Source organism: Notolepis coatsorum, assembly GCF_963971535.1.
Source record: "Notolepis coatsorum genome assembly, chromosome: 11".
In the NCBI taxonomy this organism is placed as follows: Eukaryota; Metazoa; Chordata; class Actinopteri; order Aulopiformes; family Paralepididae; genus Notolepis; species Notolepis coatsorum.
In genome coordinates this window covers 71842068-71866043 of record NC_140175.1, presented here as the reverse complement: position 1 = coordinate 71866043, position 23976 = coordinate 71842068, and the positions used below count along the sequence as shown (strand labels likewise).

The window sequence follows — 23976 nt, the reverse complement described above, 5'->3', positions numbered from 1 at the left end:
GAATATGTGGTGGTTATGATCAGGGCGGAAGTTGAATAAAAGATGTATGAAAGAAAAAGCATATCATATTTTTATGGCGTTTTTGAAGAGGACAATTTAGTTCCTCAACCTTTCTTTCTTGATGCAGGTGGTTTGATCAACTTTTAGGAATCCCAGTACGTCAATATCATATTTCTGATGATGTCTCATGATACTCCATGTGTATGATAAAGTATATTTGCACCACAAAAGGTGAAAGGTCACTGATACATCACAACTTGTAAACATGGGTATCGAGTTTACCACTGGTATTCACCACTTGGTTGGCTGTTCAAGTGCAATTTCCTGGCTGTAAACTTGGACATTTTTCGATTTACGAGGACCCAGCCGAATGCACCATTAGGCACTTGAGTTGGCTTAGCTCTGGCTTTATTTTGATACATCTGGGCAACTTCAACAACACTTACATAAGTATGTTCTTCATTAAGACACAGAGATATCCTTGAATCTTCATAATTGTATTTCTTTATGGCAATATCTATATGATCCTAATCAACTTATTTCTTCCCACACCTCTGATGAATGACTAGATTGTCTAGTTCTGCTTCTTTTTATTTTTGCAGCAGCTCAAAGTTAACCTCGTTCCCAGCTTTATCTCGAGAGATAAAGCCTGGTAAAGCACCCCAAAGCTTGTGACTGCAACTTGTTCCTGTTTGCGGACGACTCAGCCCTGCTGGTCTCTGACAAGAACAAGTTACAGGTTGAAAAAGCCCTCAGCTCGGAACTAGGCAAAATCTGCATATGGCTCGCCGACAACAAACTATCATTACACATGGGCAAAACAGAGTCCATTCTCTTCGGTTCAAATAACAAACTCAGCAAGACCGACGGCTTCTCGGTTACAGTGGGTGACAATATTATCACAAGGAAAGATGAAATTACCTACCTGGGTTCCATCCTAGAGGCTAATCTTTCCTGTGACAAAATGGCATCCAATGTAATAAAAAAAGTCAACCAACGAACGCGATTCTTGTACCGGATCTCCTCTCTGGTAAACAAGAATACCCTGAAGACTCTAGCAGGAGCACTCATTCAAGGGTACTACGACTATGCTTGCACCTCATGGTACCAAAGCACCTCAAAGGCACTAAAAAACAAATTACAAACATCTCAAAACAAGCTAGTCAGACTACTACTTGACCTGACTCCTAGAACCCACCTCACCCCTGCCCACTTTGACAACCTAGGATGGCTTAGAGTAGACGACAGAGTACAGCAACTTGCAATGGGCCTGGTCTACAAGATACACTACGCGACCAAGGTACCCATGTACATGTCAAAATACTTCCCAAAGGTCAGTGAATACCACGATCACAACACCAGAGGGAGCTCCACAAATCATGTAAAACCCAGATTCGGCTCAAACAAGGGACTAAACACGTTTCGCAATTATGCCACATCAATGTGGAACGCCCTGCCTAAAGCTGTAAAGGAATGTGAATCACTACCCACCTTCAAAAACACTCTCAAAAAACACCTACGTGAGACTGCAATTCGAAACTGGCCCCTACAAATGTCCTAACCTAGTTGTACAGTAAATGACCAAGTAAGGCTTTGTCAACATTCCAATGTACAGTGTAAAATGTGTGTATGTCCCCTACCCAACCCCCCCCCCCCCCCCCCCACCTCCAATGTACAGCCCTCACCCAACCCACCCAACCCCACCCCACCAACCTCCTCCAATGTACAGTTTCTACGCCAAATGTATATACACTCCTTTTCTGGACACTTTTGTATCACAAACAGTACTGTATTTGCAAATCTGATATGTCATAAATGTATAGATGTAGCAGTACTGTCTATCTGTATGTCATGTATGTCATATATGTTATGATGAATTGAAAATGGGGGACCCTGGTGGAAACAAGACGAAAGTCTTTCTCTGGTCTGCATCCCCTTAACAATTGTATGTATTGAGATGTACTGTACTGTACCCATTCTGCAATCTGTTAATAAACTTTTCAATCAATCAATCAATCAAAACTACGGCCGAAAGTGGGAATCAGGTAGGAAGTCCCGCCCCTGAAATCACGACAAGGTGCTCATGAAAATGTATTCCCCCAGAAACAACCTCGTTATCGCCTCCCTCGACAGGCTGACAGACCTGCTTGTTGTTTGTTTCGCTGGGGACTATAAACAGATCAGGGGGTGCCCGGAAACCGGAAAGCCTGTAGCCGGTATTTCTGTATTTCCGATTCACATTTTAGGAGGCATAGCTTTACCAGAGCCCTTTAATAGCTTTACCAGCCTAGCTCAAAGTGCAATGCTAAAGAGGGGTGGGGCACAATTTAAAATATATGCTAATTAGATGATTGGATGATTAACACCTGGCCATGGCTCAGGTCAACCCAGTTTTCTATCTAAACGCTGTCACATTTCCTTAGATAAAAAGAAGAAAGACTATTCCCAAAAACATAGTGTAGAAGTGAAACACAACACATTCCCTGCGTCTGCTGAAGTTACCTCTGTAATAGGGGTGGAAAACCCACCCCAAAACAGAATTCACAAATGTTATTCCTATGGTTTTGGGAAAACGCAAACAATGTTTGTGGACATAAGTCCAAGAGCTACAAACCACGAGCAAGGTTCCAATTAGTGATGTCATTAGGGTGCTGTCGGAAAGTGGTGTTGTTTGTTGTCCAGTAGTCCTCTGGACATGTCCGTTACGACGTCACAACACTGTACAGTTCTGAGTGCCGTCCTTCAGACTACAGTCGTTACTGAACCCAGGGTTGTTGCTAAGGGAACATGATATGTGGTTGTTTTCTGGTATGACTGTACATACCCAGAGTTAATCATAGAGAACACTCATGTCATCTTCATCATCATCATCAACATCATTGTAATGTTCTAAATGTTGACATTGGCAAAGCATAGTGATGCCTTATCTCGTGCCTTGTGAGATGGGATGTTCTGTCAATAAGGCTTTCCTCGCTGCTTAGTGCTACCAACATGTAAACGTTTGTGATAAGATTGTGAATAGTAGGCTATAGGTAAATAAAATAAACCACACGTTTACAGAGTCGGCCCGGTCGACAACTAGCACAGTCTGCACAGAGGACATTTTTCCGGCAACTGTCAAGTACACCAGTAGTTTTCAACCAGTGTGCTGCGACAAGATCAAGTGTGCTGTGGGATTTTATTATTTAAAAATTTTATTGTATTATTATTTAATTCATTTTTTACAAGGCTTCATAAAACACGATTTATAAATTACATACATTTCTATTCAACATACATATTTGTGTCACAGCACTCACTTATTCATAACTACTGGGAAATATTTGTATATACCTCCATATATGAATGAATATACTACTTGTTTAATCCAGATAAGAGATCAATACAAATACTAAACAATATCTGCACTAACCAGGTGCCTATTACTACTGTACCCCATAGAAGAGCTTCTTGCACTATTCCCTCAACTATGTTTCTGAAATCTCTGATTGAGCATCAACAAGGCAGTTTTCTCACTGCATCAATCATAGGCCTTGATGTCATAGGGGGAATCTCTTTAATAACAATATAATCATGACACTTGAGATTTGAATTGGTGTGCCTTGAGATTCTGGTTTGATATTTGGTCAAAAGGTTGGAAACCACTGCTGTACACAACCCGTATGTGGTACCGTTTTGCAATAGTTCCAAGATCATGGATGGTTCAAGGTAAAACACTTCTCACAGCCCATGGAAGTAGAAGATTGGACAGTTTGACTGAGAAAATGGTTCTCAAACGTTTAAATAATAATAACATAATCTGACATTATCCTCTTGCTTCAAGCTTGGGGAAATATTACCGGTAAATATACGTTCGAAAATCAGTATGGAACTGTCCAAGATCACAGGAATTCCAATAGGAATAACTAGAACATTTACTATTTTGTTTTAGGGATGGATTTCCCCGCGCGCGCGCACACACACACGCACACAAACCGTGTCACCGTCAACCTGTGTCACACTCATGAGGAAGTAGGAGATTGAATAAATTGGCAAGATTCCTTCACAGTCACAGAGAGAGACAGGGCGTGAGAGAGGGAGACGCAAACTCATTATTTCTGTTCATTGTCTTCGGTCTCCCTCATTCTCTCATCGCTGTCTCTCTTTCCCAGTAGTTGTATATAGCCTACATTAAAGACCAAGGCTATACAACTTTCAAGGCTAAACAAAACTAAGCGTGTGGTGATTATTACAGTCGCCTATCAATTAGCTACCGTACTAGTTTTTCGGGCGAGTTGACACCTGTGCGTACCTGTAACCCCCCTCACCTCCGCCATGTTCCCGTTGCCCCCACTGGCCGCCCTGTTCCAGCGGCTCGAGCCGGTGATCCTGTGCCAGCAGTTCGCCAGCGCGCTGTTCGACACGGCGCTGCAGATGATGGTGAAGGAGCGATGCTCCAACACGACGAGCGGCGGCGGCGGCAACTCCACCGAAGAAGACGCTCAAGACAGCCGCCAGAAAGCCGTGTCGAACTTCTACATGACGTACAATCTCCTCTCCAAACTAGCGCCCATCCTGCCGTCCCTGCTGCTGGCGCGCTTTGGAGACCGCGGGTGGCGCAAAGCCCCGATCATCGTCCCCCTGACGGGCTACATGTTGTCGCGGCTGATGCTCCTGCTGGTTATCGTGCTGGACTGGCCGCTGGAGGTGATGTGGGCGGGCGCGACTGTACACGGACTGTTCGGAGGGTTCTGTGCGTACTGGGCCGGGATTATGACCCTGGTGTCCCTGGGTTCGTCGGAACAGAACCGGTCGAGGCAGATGATGAGAGTGGAGTTGTTGTACGGGGTGGCCGGGTTGGTGGGGAGCCTGGTGTCGGGACACGTGTTTCACCTGTACAGCGCCTCGCTGGGGCAGGGCACCATTCTTGTGAGTGTTAGTACATTTATCCACCTCAGCTGCCTGCTCTACTCCATCTTTCTATTACAGGTGAGTGTGGAAGGATTGTTTATGGGGGGTGGGTGGTTGGGTACTTAGTATGGTAATGGTCCGTCCATATAATGAATGAGCCATTGTAAAACAAAACACAAATTTTCCATGGGATTGTTATTCGATATAAGTTTCAAGTTTCTTTACGTGTGTGTGTGATGTTGAGGAATTGAGGTAATCGATTTTCAGCTTGCGGCCTGTCACCCTTAATACAATTATTCTTCTATCATTCTTATGTGTTGTAACTTGTAATCTCCTCTATTCAGTGGCAATACCAACAGCTATTTCTGACCAGGCCATGCAGCTGTTGGTAGGAAGCACAGACAGAGAAGGCAGGATTTGGCCTACTAAGATAAACTAGTTACAGTATGCATAAATATATGCTATAAGAATCAATCTACTGTTCCAGTTATCCATTGTAAGAATGTATAGACAACCATCTACAAATATGTATACTATTACAAAATGTGCTGTTTACTGTATTAAAGCAGGCCATGGTCATATAGAAATGCACTGATTTGACCCACAGTCTGTCCTTCACAAATGAACCACCTATGACAGAGCTAAAATAGCGAGGTTCTCGGTTTACAGTCTGTCTCCTTGTTTAGACGTGTTGCATGGAGTATAAATTGGCAAGGGAGGGAACAGGATGGGACAGACTTCTGCTCTGCTCTCACCAAGCTAAGTTGAACTGTCCACTCTCCGCTGTGATGTGTATTCTCTGTAATATTGTTTTATTCACTCTGTAATAAATCTTTGAACCTAAAACCTTCTCCTTACCGCCTCTCCAAGGTCAAATTAACTGAACCCGACAGGCCCCAGCATGTACGTACACATATAATATAGATAATCTAGCGTTTATTTGAAAACGATTCATAAATAGGCCGAAAAATTACAACGTTTTTGTGTATTCTAGAATATTCCAGTACAGGGCGTTTATCATGGAATCTTTTTATTTTCCTTGAAAACGAGGGCTTTTCAAAATGCTATAAAACGAAAATGAACCTATAAAAAAAACAATCTGCTTCGACAATGTTGACTGGAAAAGGAGTCATTGATAAGCGACGGGCAGATTAGACACATAGCCATAATTTAAAACATAGATTAGGCGTTATTAACGCTAACATTGAAGTGGATGGTGGGCATTGAAGCACTAAATCGTGCGCCCCCTGCTGGCACTGAAAGTGTTAAGGATCTTCTGACTGACTTGGAACTTCCTTAGGCGCCTGAGGAGGTAGAGGCGTTGCCGTGCCTTCCTCACAACACTGTCAATGTGTGTGGTCCATGTCAAGTCCTCGGATATGTGGACTCCGAGGTACTTAAAACTGTTCACTCTCTCAACCGGTGACCCGTCGATGCTGAGGGGGCTGTAGTCCCTGACCCCCGACCTCCTAAAGTCCACAATCATCTCCTTTGTTTTGCTGACGTTCAGGGAGAGGCTGTTCTCTTGACACCATCCCGCTAGGACCTTGACCTCTTCCAGGTAGGCCCTCTCGTCGTTTGCAGAGATCAGGCCCACCACTACTGTGTCGTCAGCAAATTTGATGATTGTGTTGTTCCGCTGTGCCACACAGTCATGTGTGTACAAGGAGTAGAGGAGGGGACTCACTCACAACACAGCCCTGGGGGGCCCCTATGTTGAGGGTGATGGATGAGGAGGTGCAGTTGCCTGCTCTCACCACCTGGGGTCTGCCCGTCAGGAAGTCCAAGACCCACTGGCAGAGGTCATAGTTCAAGCCCAGGTCCCTGAGCTTGGCTATGAGTTTGGAGGAGACTATGGTATTGAATGCTGAGCTGTAGTCGATGAACAGCATTCTCACATAGTTCCCCTGCCTCTTGTCCAGGTGTGACGCTGCCGTGTGCAGCACATGGGCTATGGCGTCCTCCGTGGACCTGTTGGGGCGGTATGCAAATTGCAGGGGGTCCAGGTTGATTGGGAGGGAGGAGCAGATGTAGCCCTTTACTAGCTTCTCAAAGCACTTCATGGCTATAGAGGTGAGAGCTACAGGGCGGTAGTCGTTGAGGCAAGCAGGCTTGGATTTTTTGGGTACAGGGATGATGGTGGACTTCTTCAGACAGGTGGAGATGACAGCCTGTTCCAAGGACAGGTTAAATTATGTCAGTGAATACCGGGGCCAGTTGGTCGGCACAGACTTTTAGGATGCGGCCGGGGATATCGTTCGGTCCTGCTGCCTTCCTGATATTCACTTTCTTAAAGGTCCTCCTCGCCTCATGTTCTGTTACCCTGAACACTTGAGTCTCCCTCAGCAGCCCCCCCCCCCTCCATTGCAGTGGCTTGTAGGCTGGTGTTGTTATTCCCAGCCTCAAACCTCGCATAGAACAGAAGGTGTTGAGATCATTTGCTAAGGAGATGTCACTGTTCACCTTGAGGGAGGTGCCTTTGTAATCTGTCATCGTAGTAAAAAAAGATAAAAAATTATTTTAAACAAATAAATACAAATTCATTTTTGTTGCCCCCTCTGGGTGGTGGTGCCGTTAGCATTTGCCTATACTGCCTATGCCTAGAACTGGCCCTGGTTTGCCCTCTTGTGGACACAATGCGCAATACTTGATATTATAATAGTTCGAACCCATGTTTTTAGTTGAACGAAATTTTTTGTACATTTTGATTGATTTGAATGGTTGTATGTGATATGTTGATGTGCACGTTTTCCCCTATAGGTGTCGGACAAGGTGTCTGTGTCAGACAAGGAACGCGAGGAGTGCCGTGCCCTCATCAGTAAAAGCACCGCTGTCTGTAACGGTATTGGTTCAGCTCTCGACAGGAGCACTGCCATTAACCTGGCTCTGCTGTTTGCCGGTGGGATCCTGTACGACATGGCGGTGGGAGGGGGCATGGAGATCCTGGTCACCTTCGAGATGAAAGAACCGCTTAACTGGGATGCCACTCAGGTGCGTGGTTTTAGGCCGACCTAGCTACAGTACATAGTTAGTAGGCCAATATAGGTGACGAAACGATGAAAGGTCTGGTGGATGCGAGGGTACAGTAGGTAGGTATAATGTAGCTTTACTGCTTAGGGGCGGGCAAGTAGGCAGGGCCGGACTTAGCACATTTAATTGGCGCCCTAGGCAAGCTTCTTTTTTTTGTTTTTTGCTGGGCAGTTTTTTGGCTCTAGGCAACCGCCTATGTCGCCTGTAGGAAGCTCCGCCCCTGCAAGTAGGTATACTGTAGCTTACTGCTGAGGGTAGGTAGGTAGGTATACTGTAGCTTACTGCTGAGGGTAGGTAGGTAGGTCTACTGTAGCTTACTGCTGAGGGTAGGTAGGTAGGTCTACTGTAGCTTACTGCTGAGGGTAGGTAGGTAGGTATACTGTAGCTTACTGCTGAGGGTAGGTAGGTAGGTCTACTGTAGCTTACTGCTGAGGGTAGGTAGGTAGGTCTACTGTAGCTTACTGCTGAGGGTAGGTAGGTAGGTCTACTGTAGCTTACTGCTGAGGGCAGGTGGGTCTACTGTAGCTTACTGCTGAGGGCAGGTAGGTCTACTGTAGCTTACTGCTGAGGGTAGGTAGGTATACTGTAGCTTACTGCTGAGGGCAAGTAGGTATACTGTAGCTTACTGCTGAGGGCAAGTAGGTATACTGTAGCTTACTGCTGAGGGCAGGTAGGTATACTGTAGCTTACTGCTGAGGGCAGGTAGGTATACTGTAGCTTACTGCTGAGGGCAGGTGGGTATACTGTAGCTTACTGCTGAGGGCAGGTGGGTATACTGTAGCTTACTGCTGAGGGCAGGTGGGTCTAATGTACCTTACCCCCCCCCCCCCCCGTTCCTATAGACCTACTCTTCATAGTACTTGGTCACTGAGCTAGTAGACCAAAGCTAGTGTTGTTGCTGGCCTGGCCTTGTTTATATTATACAACAGGTAGGTCCGACCACGTATTGTGATTGGTCGAGAACGTTCTAAGCCGTGAGTATATTCATGATACACTCGCTGGCTTTAGAATGTTGTAAAAGGTTTCAACTGCCATTCATAAAATGGAAACTGTCAACATGACCTACTCCGTGGACAACGTTACGTTTAATTTAACATACCCGTTAACTATAAACGAGTGGATAGATATAGAGGAGTCTAATGCAAGCGAAAGTCGGAAAAAGTAATCGGCACCTCGGGACAGTTCCGGGAGTTCAATGCCCAGGCCGTTGACTTGGTGGTGTTGAAGGATTTTCTCCAGTGTGTCCAGTAGGGCTGTCTTAAATGCTTCAAAGCTTCGTTCGATGGGCATGGGATTCGAATATGAAAATAAAATTCTTTTTTTGTGCAAAATCAACCCTGCCTCTCTTTGTTAATTACAACAAGCAATGCGGTTTGTTATTTAAGATGAGGTCGGACTCGGCACTGACAGATTTGTGTTCATTGTGCTGCTTTTATAAAGCCTCAAATGACTGCTTATAATATTTCATGAAAGCAAAGTGTTTCGTTTGTCTAAGATTTAAAAAGGTTTAAACTTTACAGCACTGACAAAGTTGGACAAAGTGCTGTACAAGTCCCACAACATAAAAAAAATATATATACCGGTATATATTTAATTTTTTTAATCTCGAAGCTTCGAATTAAAACCGAATCTCGCCCCCGAAGCTTCGAATTCCAAAAAAAAAATCGAAGGTCAGCCCTAGCATCCAGCTCATCTTTCGTTGGATTGGCATATCTAATAATGCTGTTTTTATGAATACCGTTAGATGTAGGCCCGTCCTCTATATCTATCCACTCGTTTATAGTTAATGGGTACGTTAAATTTGACTAGTAGTACGTCATTCGTTTATCTCTGTTTCTGGCCAAGCTTTTGTCTCTTCATTTGTTTCTGTATTGCTCTCCCTCTATCTCCCTGTCTCATGTGTGTGTGTCTCTCCCTTACTCCCCCCCCCCCCCCCCCCCTCTCTCTCACAGTCTCTCTGTCTACCCACTCTCCAACAGTAGACGCACCACAATAAGTGGCACAATTAAACTCTCTCTTTCTCTCTCTAGATGGGTTATGGGAATGCGGCAGGCTTCGTGGTTTTCCTCACCAGTTTCATGGGTGTAATGGTGATGTCACGCTGGGTCAGTGACTCCACACTCATCATCATCGGCATGCTGTCGTTCGCCACTGGCATCTACTCCATGGCCTTCGTCACGGCAACGTACCTGTTCTACCTCGGTAAGACCAGAGCCATTGATTATAGACTGTCTCAAGCACAAACTGACTACATTCGTTTTCCTATCACCTGTCGCAGCAGCCAAGGAATGACTTGCATCTGGGCCCTATTCCCCGTACCTGGCTAACTGAGTTAGCTGGATAATTTTCAGCATAGCTTGACTTAAGCCAGACCTTTCCGTTCCCCGACATCGGATTTTCTAAGTCGCTATGGCAACAGATCGAAAAGTTTGAACCTGCTCCGGAGCAGGGTTTAGTTCAGTTAGCTGGATGAACCATGGCCACACCCTCGCAAAGAAATGCCAGCTCTCTTCCTGAAATAATTATCACAGTGTAGATTATACCATTCTGAATTATGTTTTTGTGCTTCGTTTTCCTAGAGGAGGCTTTTGAAATGTAAAATAATAGACTTAAAATGTTGATACAAAATTTACTTTGTCCTAAATAATGCACGTCATAGTTATACGGATACGGCGCTCGTGATCGCGACAGTTTTTTTTAATAACTGACTAAACGGATCATTGCAAATGTGAATCCCGCAGGGATTTAAATTTAATGAATCGGGGCGTTTGGCTCTGATTAGGTTAATATTTCTTCGCTGTGTATTTGCTTAACGGAGCGCCCGGATTGTGTTTCATTCAAGCATATTGTGCGGATTGTGGATATGAATTATGAGGAATCTGAATCTGTGGAGTGTTTAATTGTATCACTGTGACAGTGTCACACGTTATTGTGATATTGTAACTGGGTTTAAAATATATGAGGAGATGCGCTGTTTGATGGATTTGATGACGTGACGTGACTTGATAAATTGAATGAGCCTTTGACGTTTTTGATGAATGAATTTGAGAAAATGCATTTATCTTTTCAAGCACTGTTATCTGATGATGAACATGAGGTGTCACTGGTATAAACCAAAGGGTAATCAATTCAATGCATGTATGGATTATGTCCGAAAAGGATAAAAACCTGATTAATAGTGTAACTGCAAGCCTCCCTCCAAGCCTCTCTTTGGGAACCATGAATTTATATAGTACATAATACCTAAGCACATACAGTACAGATATCCTCATAATATAATTCGTATCAATTAGATATACTATTTGGGCTTGTTTTTATCCTTATTCTGAAAGAGTTGAACTAATTATTTTCGCTAGCAAGATCTCATTTGATTATTCATTCCATTAAGCCTACTGCCAGCAGCACATTTAAAGAAATATAATCTGATTTATTGGGGTAATGAGGGACTTAAAATTAGCCTATAGATTATGCATTTAACTTGTCGGCCAGGCTATTGAGCCGTACTGTATTGTACCCATTCTGCAATCTGTTAATAAAGTTTTAAATCAATCAATCAATCAATGCCGTTAGAAAATCAGGATTTCAGCGATCGACACCTGCTGTCTTTTCAGCTGAGGCGGCCGCACGCAATTATCCTGAGTATCCTGGTTCGAATTAACGAGACTGAATCAGGGTTCGAGGAACAGGGAAAGCGCGGATTCAAACATCGGGTTAATTGAATCTGGATAATGGGACTTTTGATCGACCAGGTACGGGGAATAGGGCCCTGGACTTCCAGATAATAGAAAAGGCGTGTTATTTAGTAGGGGTGGGAATCGCCAGAGACCTCACGATACGATACTATTGCGATACTTGCGTCACGATACGATAGTATCGCAATACTAAATATATCGCGATACACTGAGTATTGCGAATCTTTTTGTATTTAAAAAAAAAATTGCAATTTTTTTTATTTATTACCTTTTTTCAACTGCAAAGTAAAACTGTCAACTTTGTTTTATCTAATAAAATAATTCAGTCTGTTCATCTCACTTCAATAATTTTTATTGCAGAACATGGTATTTTCTCAAGCAGACAGATGTAAACACTGTAATCTGTGTTGCGTGTACCTGACAAACTGAACTGTTTGTATTACAGTCATATTCCAACTTAACTGAATGCACACGTGTGTGTGTGTGTGGACTACTGTACTATTACAGGTATTGAAATGAACAATGCAACTTCCTTATACAAAAAAAAATTAAAACTTTTTTATGAATAATTAAATATCGATACTTGGCGTCCCTGTATCGATACAGTATCGCCACGCAAAGTATCGCGATACTACTACGTATAGATTTTTTCGCCCACCCCTATTATTTAGCTACTAACTGCTCATCTTGGCCTTGATTTGCTTAGCAAACACTGCAACAAACCTAACAGCAAACCGACTTATAGTTTTAGTTGTTTCCTAGCAACACATCAAACAGTCCACTGAAATTATTTATATTTATTATATTATTATTATTATAGCACCAGTAGTCTGTAATACCAGTGTTACTCGGTGTTCAGGCATCCACCATGTACATTACTTGCTTTTTTTTTTTTTTTTTTTTTATAGAAATAAAACCCATTTACCGGTAGTTCATTTTCACATCAGTGCCCACATTCAAATAAAAAACGATAATTTGTAAAATACTAAACGTGTTATCAAGCGTGTAAATCAGACATTATATAAACTGAACGTGCTGACATCAGCTATTTTTAGGCTTCACTGATTGATTGATTGATTGAAAACTTTATTAAAGGAAAACTCCAACATTTTGGGAAATTAGCTTATTTAACATCTTCCCTGGAGTTAGACAAGAAGATACATACCTTTTTTGTCTCTGTGCGTGCATTTTAGCTTTGGGAATAGACGCTCCGTTAGCATAGCTTAGCTTCATCACTGGAAGTGAGTAGGGGCCGGAGCCTTACAGTGCCTTACAGTGTATTGCAAGGTCTGACATTGACCAAACTTGATATGCATGACCTTGGTGGGCTCTAGGTCAACTCCTGAAAAGGGGGTCAATGTCAGACTTTGCAATCAAAAGTTAGGGGGCTAATAACCCTTGCCATAATTTCAGTGTGCCCCCTAACTTTTGATTGCAAGGTCTGACATTGACCCCCTTTTCAGGAGTTGACCTAGAGCCCACCAAGGTCATGCATATCAAGTTTGGTCAATTTGGTCAACATAGATCATATTAATATAAGTCCACATAGCTAGAAAACAATGCTAAACACTGAAAAAGGCCATTTATAAGATAGTTCCCCTTTAAAACGTGCAAAAGCTCGATGGGAGAGGAGCTCAGAGAACCCGTCCAGACCAGCAAAAATATGTTTGCATGATGCGCTAAATAATGCTGCAGCTACATTGGTCTGTCCGCCAATGAACAGATAGAAATGTGACTGAAGGTATTGTCCGTTGTTTTAATTTTTTTTCAACTTTGTCCAACAAATGGATCCTAAATAATCATTGAAAATTATCTAAAAACTGACTTAGACGGAGCAATCTAGCTGCATAATGTTAACCTCTTAACAGGCACCCACCCGAAAATTATGTTTTTAGCAAATATGTGCCTGAAACAAGTACAAGAATCTGCCAATGTAGTAAGGCAAATGTGGCTTGGCAAGATTTCTTGAAATAAGTAAAAAAAATAAAAAAAATAACGGACTACATTTCCTACATGGTTCAACCGATATGGATGTAAATAAGAACTAACACCACCGTTCAATTCCTTGTTGGCTGCTGATCAGAGGCTGTGAAATATTGGGTTTGAGTTGATTTGAAATCTTTATTTTGAACATGTAAATGAATACAAACAAAATCAAAACATAACTCAAACTAAATAAATAACTAAACAAAAAGAATATGTAAACACCCGTGAATATCAAGTCTCTTCCTCATCCCTGTACCTCGTGAACATCATTTCCTTATAAATCCAGTTTTTATCCAGCTTAAAGATGCTGATTGGCGCAGTGGGCAAGGCGCTCGCCTCTAACGCAGGATACGCTGGTTTCGAGCCCAGCTCTCGGCATTGCTACCGGCTGGCCGGTCGTTCATACTAACACAATTGGCAAGTGAGAGGGTGGGAAAGCCGGTGGGTGGGGATTTGACGTTGTGGACAGCGACTCCTACAGGTCGGTTTGGTGACGCCGGTGCGACGGAAGCAGGAAGTGACGGGGGCAGCGTGAGCCTCCCACGCGTTACTCCTCGCCACAGAGTTCGAGCTGCTGCGGCACACGTGATGCAAGGCTTCTGTCCTCACTACAACCGACCTGTGGGAGGCATAGTCTAGCAACGATCAAGACAGGGGAGGGAAGAATTGGATACACGAAATTGGGATGGGAGAAAAATAGAAAAAGTGGATAAAAAAAATAAAAGATGTTGGTGCCTCTGGCAGTCTGTGGATAACCTTTGTTGCCGCAGTGCTGGCCTTAAAGTGACTTCAGGCAGTCATTGATTTAAAAAGGACTTGCAACCAAATATATAATTTTACAACCATCTCTTCTCCCAATTTCTCACTCTTGACTGTCCTATAAAGCACGAACTGCCCTAAAAAAATATCTTTACAAAAATTAGAATGGGGGTATAAAAAGGATTCCTTCATGGTTCATCCTATACAGATGTAAACATCCTGGCTTGGCTTCAAAACCAAATTCTCAACAATACTAAACAACATGGCCCCCCTAAGAACCACCAGGGTAAAAAATCGCGCTGAGCCGTGGATGCACACTGAAATACTGACCGCTATGAAAGCCAGAGACAAAAAATTCTCTGAATTTCGTAAAAGTCAGTCAAAGCTTACCAAAAGCACGAGCAGTGAACTCCAAGCCCACGTGACTGAACTCAAACTAGAAAGAAACAGACTAATAAATGACGTAAACTCCATGATAAAAACTGCAAAAAAAAAAATGCATCAATGACAAAACTGAGGAAAACAAAAATAAACCATGTGAACTTTGGAAATTACTCAATAATCAACTAGGCTGCAGTAAAAAACTGAACCAGGTTCTCAAACATAAACATAAAGACGGACAACACGCTCATCACAGACAAACTGGATGTAGCCAATTACTTAAACACTTTCTTCACAAACATAGCCACAACACTGGTAAACAAACTACCCTCCCACTCAGGGCAGTATGGGGTAGAACACATGGTAGCATACTACAAGAACCTAGGCGTCCACAAAGACGATTTCAAACTGGAAATGGTAACTACAGATGAGGTACTCAATAAACTGAGCGCCCTCCAACCGAACAAGGCCACTGGCCATGACAACATCCCCTCCAAATTCCTCAGAGACTCAGCAGCCGCCATCACCCCAGTCATCACACACATAATAAACCTCTCCATAAAACAGGGACATGTCCCCAAGGACTTCAAAATAGCGAGAGTAACACCCCTGCACAAAAAGGGCAGCAAATTAGACCCAGGCAACTACCGCCCTGTTTCTATCCTTACATCCATCTCGAAAGTCATGGAAAAAATAGTATACGAACAGGTCGAAAAGTACCTTACGGATAAAAATCTAATCTACGAATTCCAATCTGGCTTCAGAACATCCCACTCCACTGACACATGCCTTCTCTATTTGAACGACCACATCAAGCAAGAGGTGGACGCGGGCAAATACTGCGGCATGGTCATGCTAGACCTACAAAAGGCCTTCGACACTGTCAATCACACCATTCTGATTGACAAGCTAAAAGCAATTGGTTTTGATAGTTTATCAGTGAGCTGGATACAATCCTACCTGGAGGGGAGAGAACAGATGGTGGAGGTAAACGGTACCCTATCCCCCCCCCTCACAGTGAACTGTGGTGTTCCACAAGGAAGCATACTAGGACCACTACTGTTCCTAATTTATGCAAATGACATGCCGTCAGCTTGTGACTGCAACTTGTTCCTGTTTGCGGACGACTCAGCCCTGCTGGTCTCTGACAGGAACAAGTTACAGGTTGAAAAAACCCTCAGCTCGGAACTAGGCAAAATCTGCATATGGCTCGCCGACAACAAACTATCATTACACATGGGCAAAACGGAGTCCATTCTCTTCGGTTCAAATAACAAACTCAGCAAAACCGACGGCTTCTCAGTTACAGTGGGTGACAATATTGTCACAAGGAAAGATGAAATTACCTACCTGGGTTCCATCCTAGAGGCTAATCTTTCCTGTGACAAAATGGCATCCAATGTAATAAAAAAAGTCAATCAACGAACTCGATTCTTGTACCGGATCTCCTCCCTGGTAAACAAGAATACCCTGAAGACTCTGGCAGGAGCACTCATTCAAGGGTACTACGACTATGCTTGCACCTCATGGTACCAAAGCACCTCAAAGGCACTAAAAACCAAATTACAAACATCTCAAAACAAACTAGTCAGACTACTGCTTGACCTGACTCCTAGAACCCACCTCACCCCTGCCCACTTTGCCAACCTAGGATGGCTTAGAGTAGACGACAGTCGGAGTACAGCAACTTGCAATGGGCCTGGTCTACAAGATACACTACACGACCAAGGTACCCATGTACATGTCAAAATACTTCCCAAAGGTCAGTGAATACCACGATCACAACACCAGAGGGAGCTCCACAAATCATGTAAAACCCAGATTCGGCTCAAACAAGGGACTAAACACGTTTCGCAATTATGCCACAACAATGTGGAACGCCCTACCCAAAGCTGTAAAGGAATGTGAATCACTACCCACCTTCAAAAACACTCTCAAAGAACACCTACGGGAGACTGCAATTCAAAACTGGCCCCTACAAATGTCCTAACCCAGTTGTACAATAAAGACCAAGCATGGCTTTGTCAGTATTCCAATGTACAGCCCCACCCAACCCCACCCCACCTACCTAACCTCCCCCAATGCACAGTTTCTATGTCAAATGTATATACACTCTTTTTCTGGATTTTTTTTTTTTTTTTTTTTTTTTTTTTTTTTTTAGTATCACAAACAGTACTGTGTTTGAAAATCTGGTATGTCATAAATGTATAGATGTAGCAGTACTGTCTATCTGTATGTCGTGTGTGTCATATGATGAATTGAAAATGGGGGACCCTGATGGAAACAAGACGAAAGTCCATCTCAGGTCTGCATCCTCTTAACAATTGTATGTATTGAGCTGTACTGTACTGTACCCATTCTGCAATCTGTTAATAAACTTTTCAATCAATCAATCAATCCTAAAACTAAAGCGGAGTTCTGCACTGCAACCTCATAGCCATTTCAAATCCGGCGTGCTGCAGTACAGAGAACGGCGTGCTGCAGTACAGAGAACGGCGTGCTGCAGTACAGAGCCAGCGTGCTGCAGTACAGAGCCGGGGCCCAGCTACATGGATCCAGCGTGCTGCAGTACAGAGCCGAGGCCCGGCTACATGGATCCAGCGTGCTGCAGTACAGAGCCGGGGCCCGGCTACATGGATCCAGCGTGCTGCAGTACAGAGCCGGGGCCCGGCTACATGGATCCAGCGTGCTGCAGTACAGAGCCGGGGCCCGGCTACATGGATCCAGCGTGCTGCAGTACAGAGCCGGGGCCCGGCTACATGGATCCAGCGTGCTGCAGTACAGAGCCGGGGCCCGGCTACATGGATCCAGCGTGCTGCAGTACAGAGCCGGGGCCCGGCTACATGGATCCAGCGTGCTGCAGTACAGAGCCGGGGCCCGGCTACATGGATCCAGCGTGCTGCAGTACAGAGCCGGGGCCCGGCTACATGGATCCAGTGTGCTGCAGTACAGAGCCGGGGCCCGGCTACATGGATCCAGCGTGCTGCAGTACAGAGCCGGGGCCCGGCTACATGGATCCAGCGTGCTGCAGTACAGAGCCGGGGCCCGGCTACATGGATCCAGCGTGCTGCAGTACAGAGCCGGGGCCCGGCTACATGGATCCAGCGTGCTGCAGTACAGAGCCGGGGCCCGGCTACATGGATCCAGTGTGCTGCAGTACAGAGCCGGGGCCCGGCTACATGGATCCAGCGTGCTGCAGTACAGAGCCGGGGCCCGGCTACATGGATCCAGCGTGCTGCAGTACAGAGCCGGGGCCCGGCTACATGGATCCAGCGTGCTGCAGTACAGAGCCGGGGCCCGGCTACATGGATCCGCAACAATACAGATCAAACGGAATTCAAACCTAACATAATTGTGCATTTGCAGCTTTGCTAATGTAGATCGCTACGACATATCCATCGGTTCCAAAAGTTCATCCCCTCCAAACTTTTCTGTGGGTCGAAACGGACACAAATCTGGCAGAGGGGGACACATCATCAGCCGGATGATGCCCCTCGTTGAAAAATCATTTTAAACCGACGCTGGCGACAGAAATAATTCTCGGAGACACACACGTACACAAACACAGTAGGGTGTTGACATAGGAGGATACACAATGTTTAACTGCGTAGATTCCCGGACAGGAACCCAAATGAGGAACTGTGATTTAGTGGACTGCATGCTTTGTATGCGTGTGTCACGGCCCTGGTTGTTGCACACCATCCTCTTTCAGTCTGGGGAGGGTGTAGAGTAGTTCCATATTGATTCCATGCTGGTGTCATATTAATTATGGATAGCTTCTGGATATATTAACATATCCTGTGGTTTATCGTGATTGATGAGCTGTTCAAACTGAGACAAATGTACTCTAATACAGATGGGGTAGGCTGCAATGTTAAAGCTTCAATAAACTGTTAGTTAGCTAGATTAAACTGTTAGTTGGCTAGATTAAACTGTGAAATATAGTGTTGATTTCCTACCATTTCTGATGTGTCGCCTTGGCAACAATCCATATTTCACTGGCTGGCCGATCCATATTTAATACAAGTCATTTATTTGGGTACAGCTGGAGAGGAGGGTAGTGGAGAAGAGAGGAGGGTAGTGAAGGGGGGGGGGGGTAGTGGAGAAGAGGAGGAAAGGGAGTGGAGGAGGGGAGAAAGAATGTGGAGTGAGATAGGAGGGTGGGGGTCATTTTTGGTAGATGGCATTGATTGATTGTCTGTCTGGAATAATCACATTTATCTGACCTGACAAACCTGACCCAAAGCCATTATTTTTTTTTCTTTTTTTTTTTCTCCATTTTCCTCCGATTTTCTCCCATCCCAATGTTAGTCGTATGCCAATTCCCAATCCCCTTCCTGGTCGCTGCGCACTTACCCCCCACAGTCAGATCATCTGGGAGAGTGGAGGCTATCACGTGCTTCCTCCGACACACGTCCAGCCAATCAACCGCTTCTTTTCACCTGGCAGCGCGGATCCTCCCTGAGAGGGCATAGCGTGTGGAAGGATCACACTATCCCACTCAGGTCCTATCCGCGCTTAGCAGGCGCCCCGACCGAACTGTAGGAGTCGCTGTTTACAACGACCCGGACCCACCCCGCCAGCTTCTCCCACCCTCTAATACTGCCAATTGTATTAGTGTGAACGGCCAGCCAAGCTGGTGACAGCTCCGGGGTTGGTGACGAACGCAATCTCCGCTACGCCACCTAACCGCCTCAAAGCCAGGGTTTTGATTATCCTTCTATATTGTATTGCGTTATATTCATAGTGTTCTCAAGACATACCTTGCCAACCAATATGGCGCTATGCCACAGCTTATTGACATTTAATGACAAATCACCGGTTAGTCGGAGTCTGTATGCTATGAATTACAATCCCGTTTATATATATATGTTGTTGCATATCTGTGAATGAATATGATGGATGGATATACATCAACTCTGTTCTCTCCCTCCAGCTCGCTCCCTCACCCTGTTTGCCCTCATCCCCATGCCCACCATCCGCTCCCTGCTCTCCCAGCAGGTCCACGGATCCTCATATGGTGAGTCTAGAGTGTGTCTCCGTCTGTGATTATTTGTGCGTTTGTCTGTTACTTGGTTTGAGAAATCTCGTTATTTAATCGTAATTTTCTTTTATTAGCGGTTTCCATTTAATTTTTCATCAATCTAGCCTCACGTTACCATTGGTGCTCTCTCGGAGCTCGAACAGGGAAAATACCACCCCCTATCGTTTCTCCGGATGGTATTGCACCCATTGGATTGGACTGAATGAAATGGATGGGAAAAAAAGCGTGCATAAGTACGTATATACTATCGATAATCTAGCATTTATTTGAAAACTATTCATAAATAGAATCTCTTTTTTTCTGGAAGTTTCCAAAAACGAAAGTTTTTCAAAATTGTATAAAACTGAAATGTATAGATTAAAAAATAATAATAATAAAAAAAAAAAATCCGTTTTGACAATGTTGACTGCAAACAAGTCATTGATAAGCGACGGGCGTATTAGACACATAGCCATAATTTAAGATATAGTTTATGCGTTCGCAAATGTGCGATGTGTCATTGAATAGAGCGCCGGCACTCAAGCGCTAAATCGTGCGCCCCCTGCTGGCACTGAAAGTGTTAATCAGATCTTCGCACTCAAGGCTTACAGCCGTTTTAAATATCTTAAAGGAAAACTTCAACATTTTGGGAAATTGGCTTATTTGGCATCTACCCTGGAGTTAGACAAGAAGATGCATACCTTTTTTCTTCTCTGTGCATGCAGTAGGAGTAAGAAGACGCGCACCATTAGCCTAGCTTAGCGTCAATCACTGGAAGTGGGTTTCTCCATTAGCCTAGTTCCCAACGTCTTCCTACTACTGCATGCACAGAAGAAAAAGGTATGCATCTTTTTGTTTAACTCCAGGGTTCCCAAAATGTTGGTGTTAAGATGCATACCTTTTTCTTCTCTGTGCATGCAGTAGGAGTAGGAAGACGTGCACCGTTAGCCTAGCTTAGCGTCAGTCACTGGAAGTAGGTTCCTCCATTCGCCTAGTTCCCAACGTCTTCCTACTCCTACTGCATGCACAGAGAAGAAAAAGGGTATGTATCTTCTTGTCTAACTCTAGGGTAGATGGCAAATAAGCTAATTTCCCAAAATGTTGGAGTTTTCCTTTAAGCCTAGCCATATTTTCAGGGTCCATTTGAATGTTCTTGGTATTTAGGGACATATATGGACCTCAGGGAATGTATTCCCAGTGTCAGAAATATTGTGTCTGTTACTATGCTTGAGTAAATTATAATGAACCAAAGGAGAATATAATTTAAGTTTCTTTAAAAATATTACTGTGAATAACACCATGCTAACATTGACCAGATGTGAAAAGATGCCACTGAGCTCATTCAGCACCTTGAATGAATGAATGAAAAGTTTATTTTTGAACATGGAATTCTCCATTTCCTCCAAACAAATCACGGTATCTTGTTTCGTCAAACCAAACAATCATAACAACAAATTTAAAAACATTAAAAAAAAGAAAAAGGAATTATAAACAAAAGGTCAAGAGCAATGTTTGGTTAGCAGACATGTCCAAAAAAGGAGTAGAGGGAAGCTAAGCTTATTGATCCCTACCCCCTTACATTTATATTTGTTCTTCCATTAATTTGACTAGATATAACATAATTTAGTATATTAAAGTTACCTTCTTGATCAAGTGTACTAAAAGAAATCTAAGCAAGTTAATTAAGGGCAGATGATTTACAGTATTTCTTTTGTAGATACAGTACTGAATTTTGACACGCAATTTGAAATATGAATATAGAATATCGGGCCTATAAATTACCTTATTATGGCCAAGTCATACATCTATGGATCGGGCCAAATCTTCTCTTTCCAATGGCAGAGTTAAATCTGGATTTAGTACCACAAGACCGAATGAATTAAATCTACTGTAAGTACAGTTACTTTTGTATAATGTCCATGGCTCCGGCATTTTTGACTCGATTGAGAAACCTTTTTTCCCTAGACGTATGTCGAAACGATATACGTTGTATTTTATGGCAATAACATTCAGGTTTGTTCGACCCATGAGATGTAATGTAATCACGAAAATCACGTCAATATTTATTCTTCACGTCAGCCGGCTGCAGCTTTGACAGCGGCTGGTGTGAACTGGGTAGTGTAGTTTTATGACATTTCGACGTCCATCGAAAGCCCTGGGTCTCCTCTTTCTTATGACTACAACTATTTCATGACTGCGTCATTTCCTCACGTCTAAATCATCCGGTTTTCGATGCAATGCACAGAGATTTTAGAATAACACTTAAAATTATTGGTAAACAAACGTAGTGCTGAAAATAATACACACTGCTGTTTTGGGTCTTTACTTTTGGCTACATTTGAAATAGAAATGCAACATTATTTAATACGGACTGTATTGATCTATTTATGATGTGAAATAAATCTCGGCCCGGGGGTTAAATTATGTTTGACATGATTAGTTCATTGTCTATGGAGCGGCCCCAGGCCTTGCAGGCTCGCACCCAATGACATCACAAGTTTGAGTTTAGTCGACTTTAAGAATGTCTTGAGTGGAGGCCAGCCCTGATACATAAGGCGTGTTCGAGATTGGCGAGGCGGACGCAGATCTGCGCAGGTTTTACTACGGCCTTGCCAAGCGCGTTGCATGACGACAGTTAGAATGTTGTCCGACTTGTTCTGGAAATCTGACGAGGCGATCCGCGGAAATCTCATGGGAGCGAGCCACGCACAGCCTTCAGAGTGAGGCGCCACAGTACCTCTCACCCGACTGCTCCACGCAAATCCATGATAGGAAATGACTTGCTATCATTGCGCAAAACGCCTATTTGCTCAGTTGTCACCTGGTTGTCACCACCAGCCATGCCCACAAGAGGAAGTTATGAGATGTTTGTTTGATTGATTGAAAACTTTATTAACCGATTGCAGAATGGGTACAATACAGTACGGGTCCCGTCTATCCCCTCTATCGGATAGATTTATTATTATTATTTGATACAGGAGTTTGGGTACCAAGAGCTTCTTCAAGTCGATTCTACAGACGGACTGTTCTATCATCGGAATTAAATATTATTATTTTTTTTTTATCCACTTTTTCTCCCACTTTTCTATATATTCTCCCATCCCAATTTCGTATCATCCAATTCAACCCTCCCCTGTCACGAACGCTGTTTCTTGCCTCCCACAAGCCGGCTGCAATGTGGACTAAGTCATACATAGCACAAGTCCCCTCCGGTACTTGAGGTAACAGCAGTCGCATCTTTTCACCTGCGCAGCTCGATCTCTGTGGCGAGGAGTAACGCGTGGGAGGCTCACGCTGCCCCCGACACTTCCTGATTCTACTGCGCAGGCGGACCAACCGACCTGTAGGAGTCGCTGTCCACAACGCCCGATCCCCACCCATCAGTTTCCCACCCCCTAATACGGCCAATGTGTATTAGTATGGACGGCCAGCTAAACTGACTGAAAGCAATGTGGAGCGCTGGGCTCGAACAGGCAAGCCCAGCGTCTCCGTCATTCGTGGCGAGCGCCTTGCCCACTACGCCACGTAGCCGCCCTTCGGAATTAAATAATTATAATGATAATAAATACGACAATTACGTTTTGCATTTATAGTCATGACTCATGACTATAATAGATTAACGAATTCCATATAAATCTATAATTCATTAACGATGCAGCAGCTGATACTGTAGTGTATACACTGCTGAATAATTTAGTTTTGCCTCAATATATACTGTATATATAATTCTGTTTTGCCTCAATATACAGTATATAATGTATTGATGCAAAACAGAATTATTCAGCAGTGTGTTGTGTGTGCATGCGCACGCTGCGGTGGGAAGGTGGCAGGAGCGCGCAACAAGATGGTATATAAATATGGTATATTAATACAGTCTAGTGTGCTGTGTGATGACCATACATTTTAATCTAATCTAATTTTGCACATGGCCTTCGCATTATAATGAGCTGGACAGGTGTGTGTGTGTGTGCACGAACGTGAACGCGATATCTGCCATGCGAGACTAGACGAGCAGGCTGTCGTCAAATCTGAAGTGTCCGACGTTCTGACTCCTCCCCCGGCTGCACTCGTCTACTCTCGTCTACTTTCGAGGCAAGCCGAAATGGATCTCGAACACGCCTATAGACGCATGCAGTGAGCAGAGCTGCAGGTATGGAGCTGTAGGTGTGTGGTTGGTCAGACTGGTTTAGAACTGAACCTGAACTGGTGCGAGTC

The 23976-nt window shown here is 43.9% G+C and overlaps 2 protein-coding genes across 3 annotated transcripts in view; one reads left to right on the top strand and one right to left on the bottom strand.

Annotated features, from left to right (window-relative positions):
* The window catches only part of snx30 (sorting nexin family member 30), an 85234-nt gene that overhangs the window by 18309 nt on the left and 42949 nt on the right, over positions 1 to 23976 (bottom strand). The gene's annotated exons all lie outside the window — the stretch shown is intronic.
* Positions 4069 to 23976, top strand: part of slc46a2 (solute carrier family 46 member 2) — a 30109-nt gene continuing 10201 nt past the window's right edge. Inside the window, exons 1-5 of one of the 2 annotated variants that reach the window (XM_084324601.1) lie at positions 4069 to 4968; positions 5761 to 5793; positions 7651 to 7881; positions 9951 to 10122; positions 19675 to 19758. In XM_084324601.1, the coding sequence (XP_084180727.1) occupies positions 4315 to 4968; positions 5761 to 5793; positions 7651 to 7881; positions 9951 to 10122; positions 19675 to 19758 (1174 nt within the window). In that variant the 5' untranslated portion in view covers positions 4069 to 4314. The remainder of the gene's footprint in view (positions 4969 to 5760; positions 5794 to 7650; positions 7882 to 9950; positions 10123 to 19674; positions 19759 to 23976) is intronic. The other variant, XM_084324602.1, reaches the window with a different exon arrangement.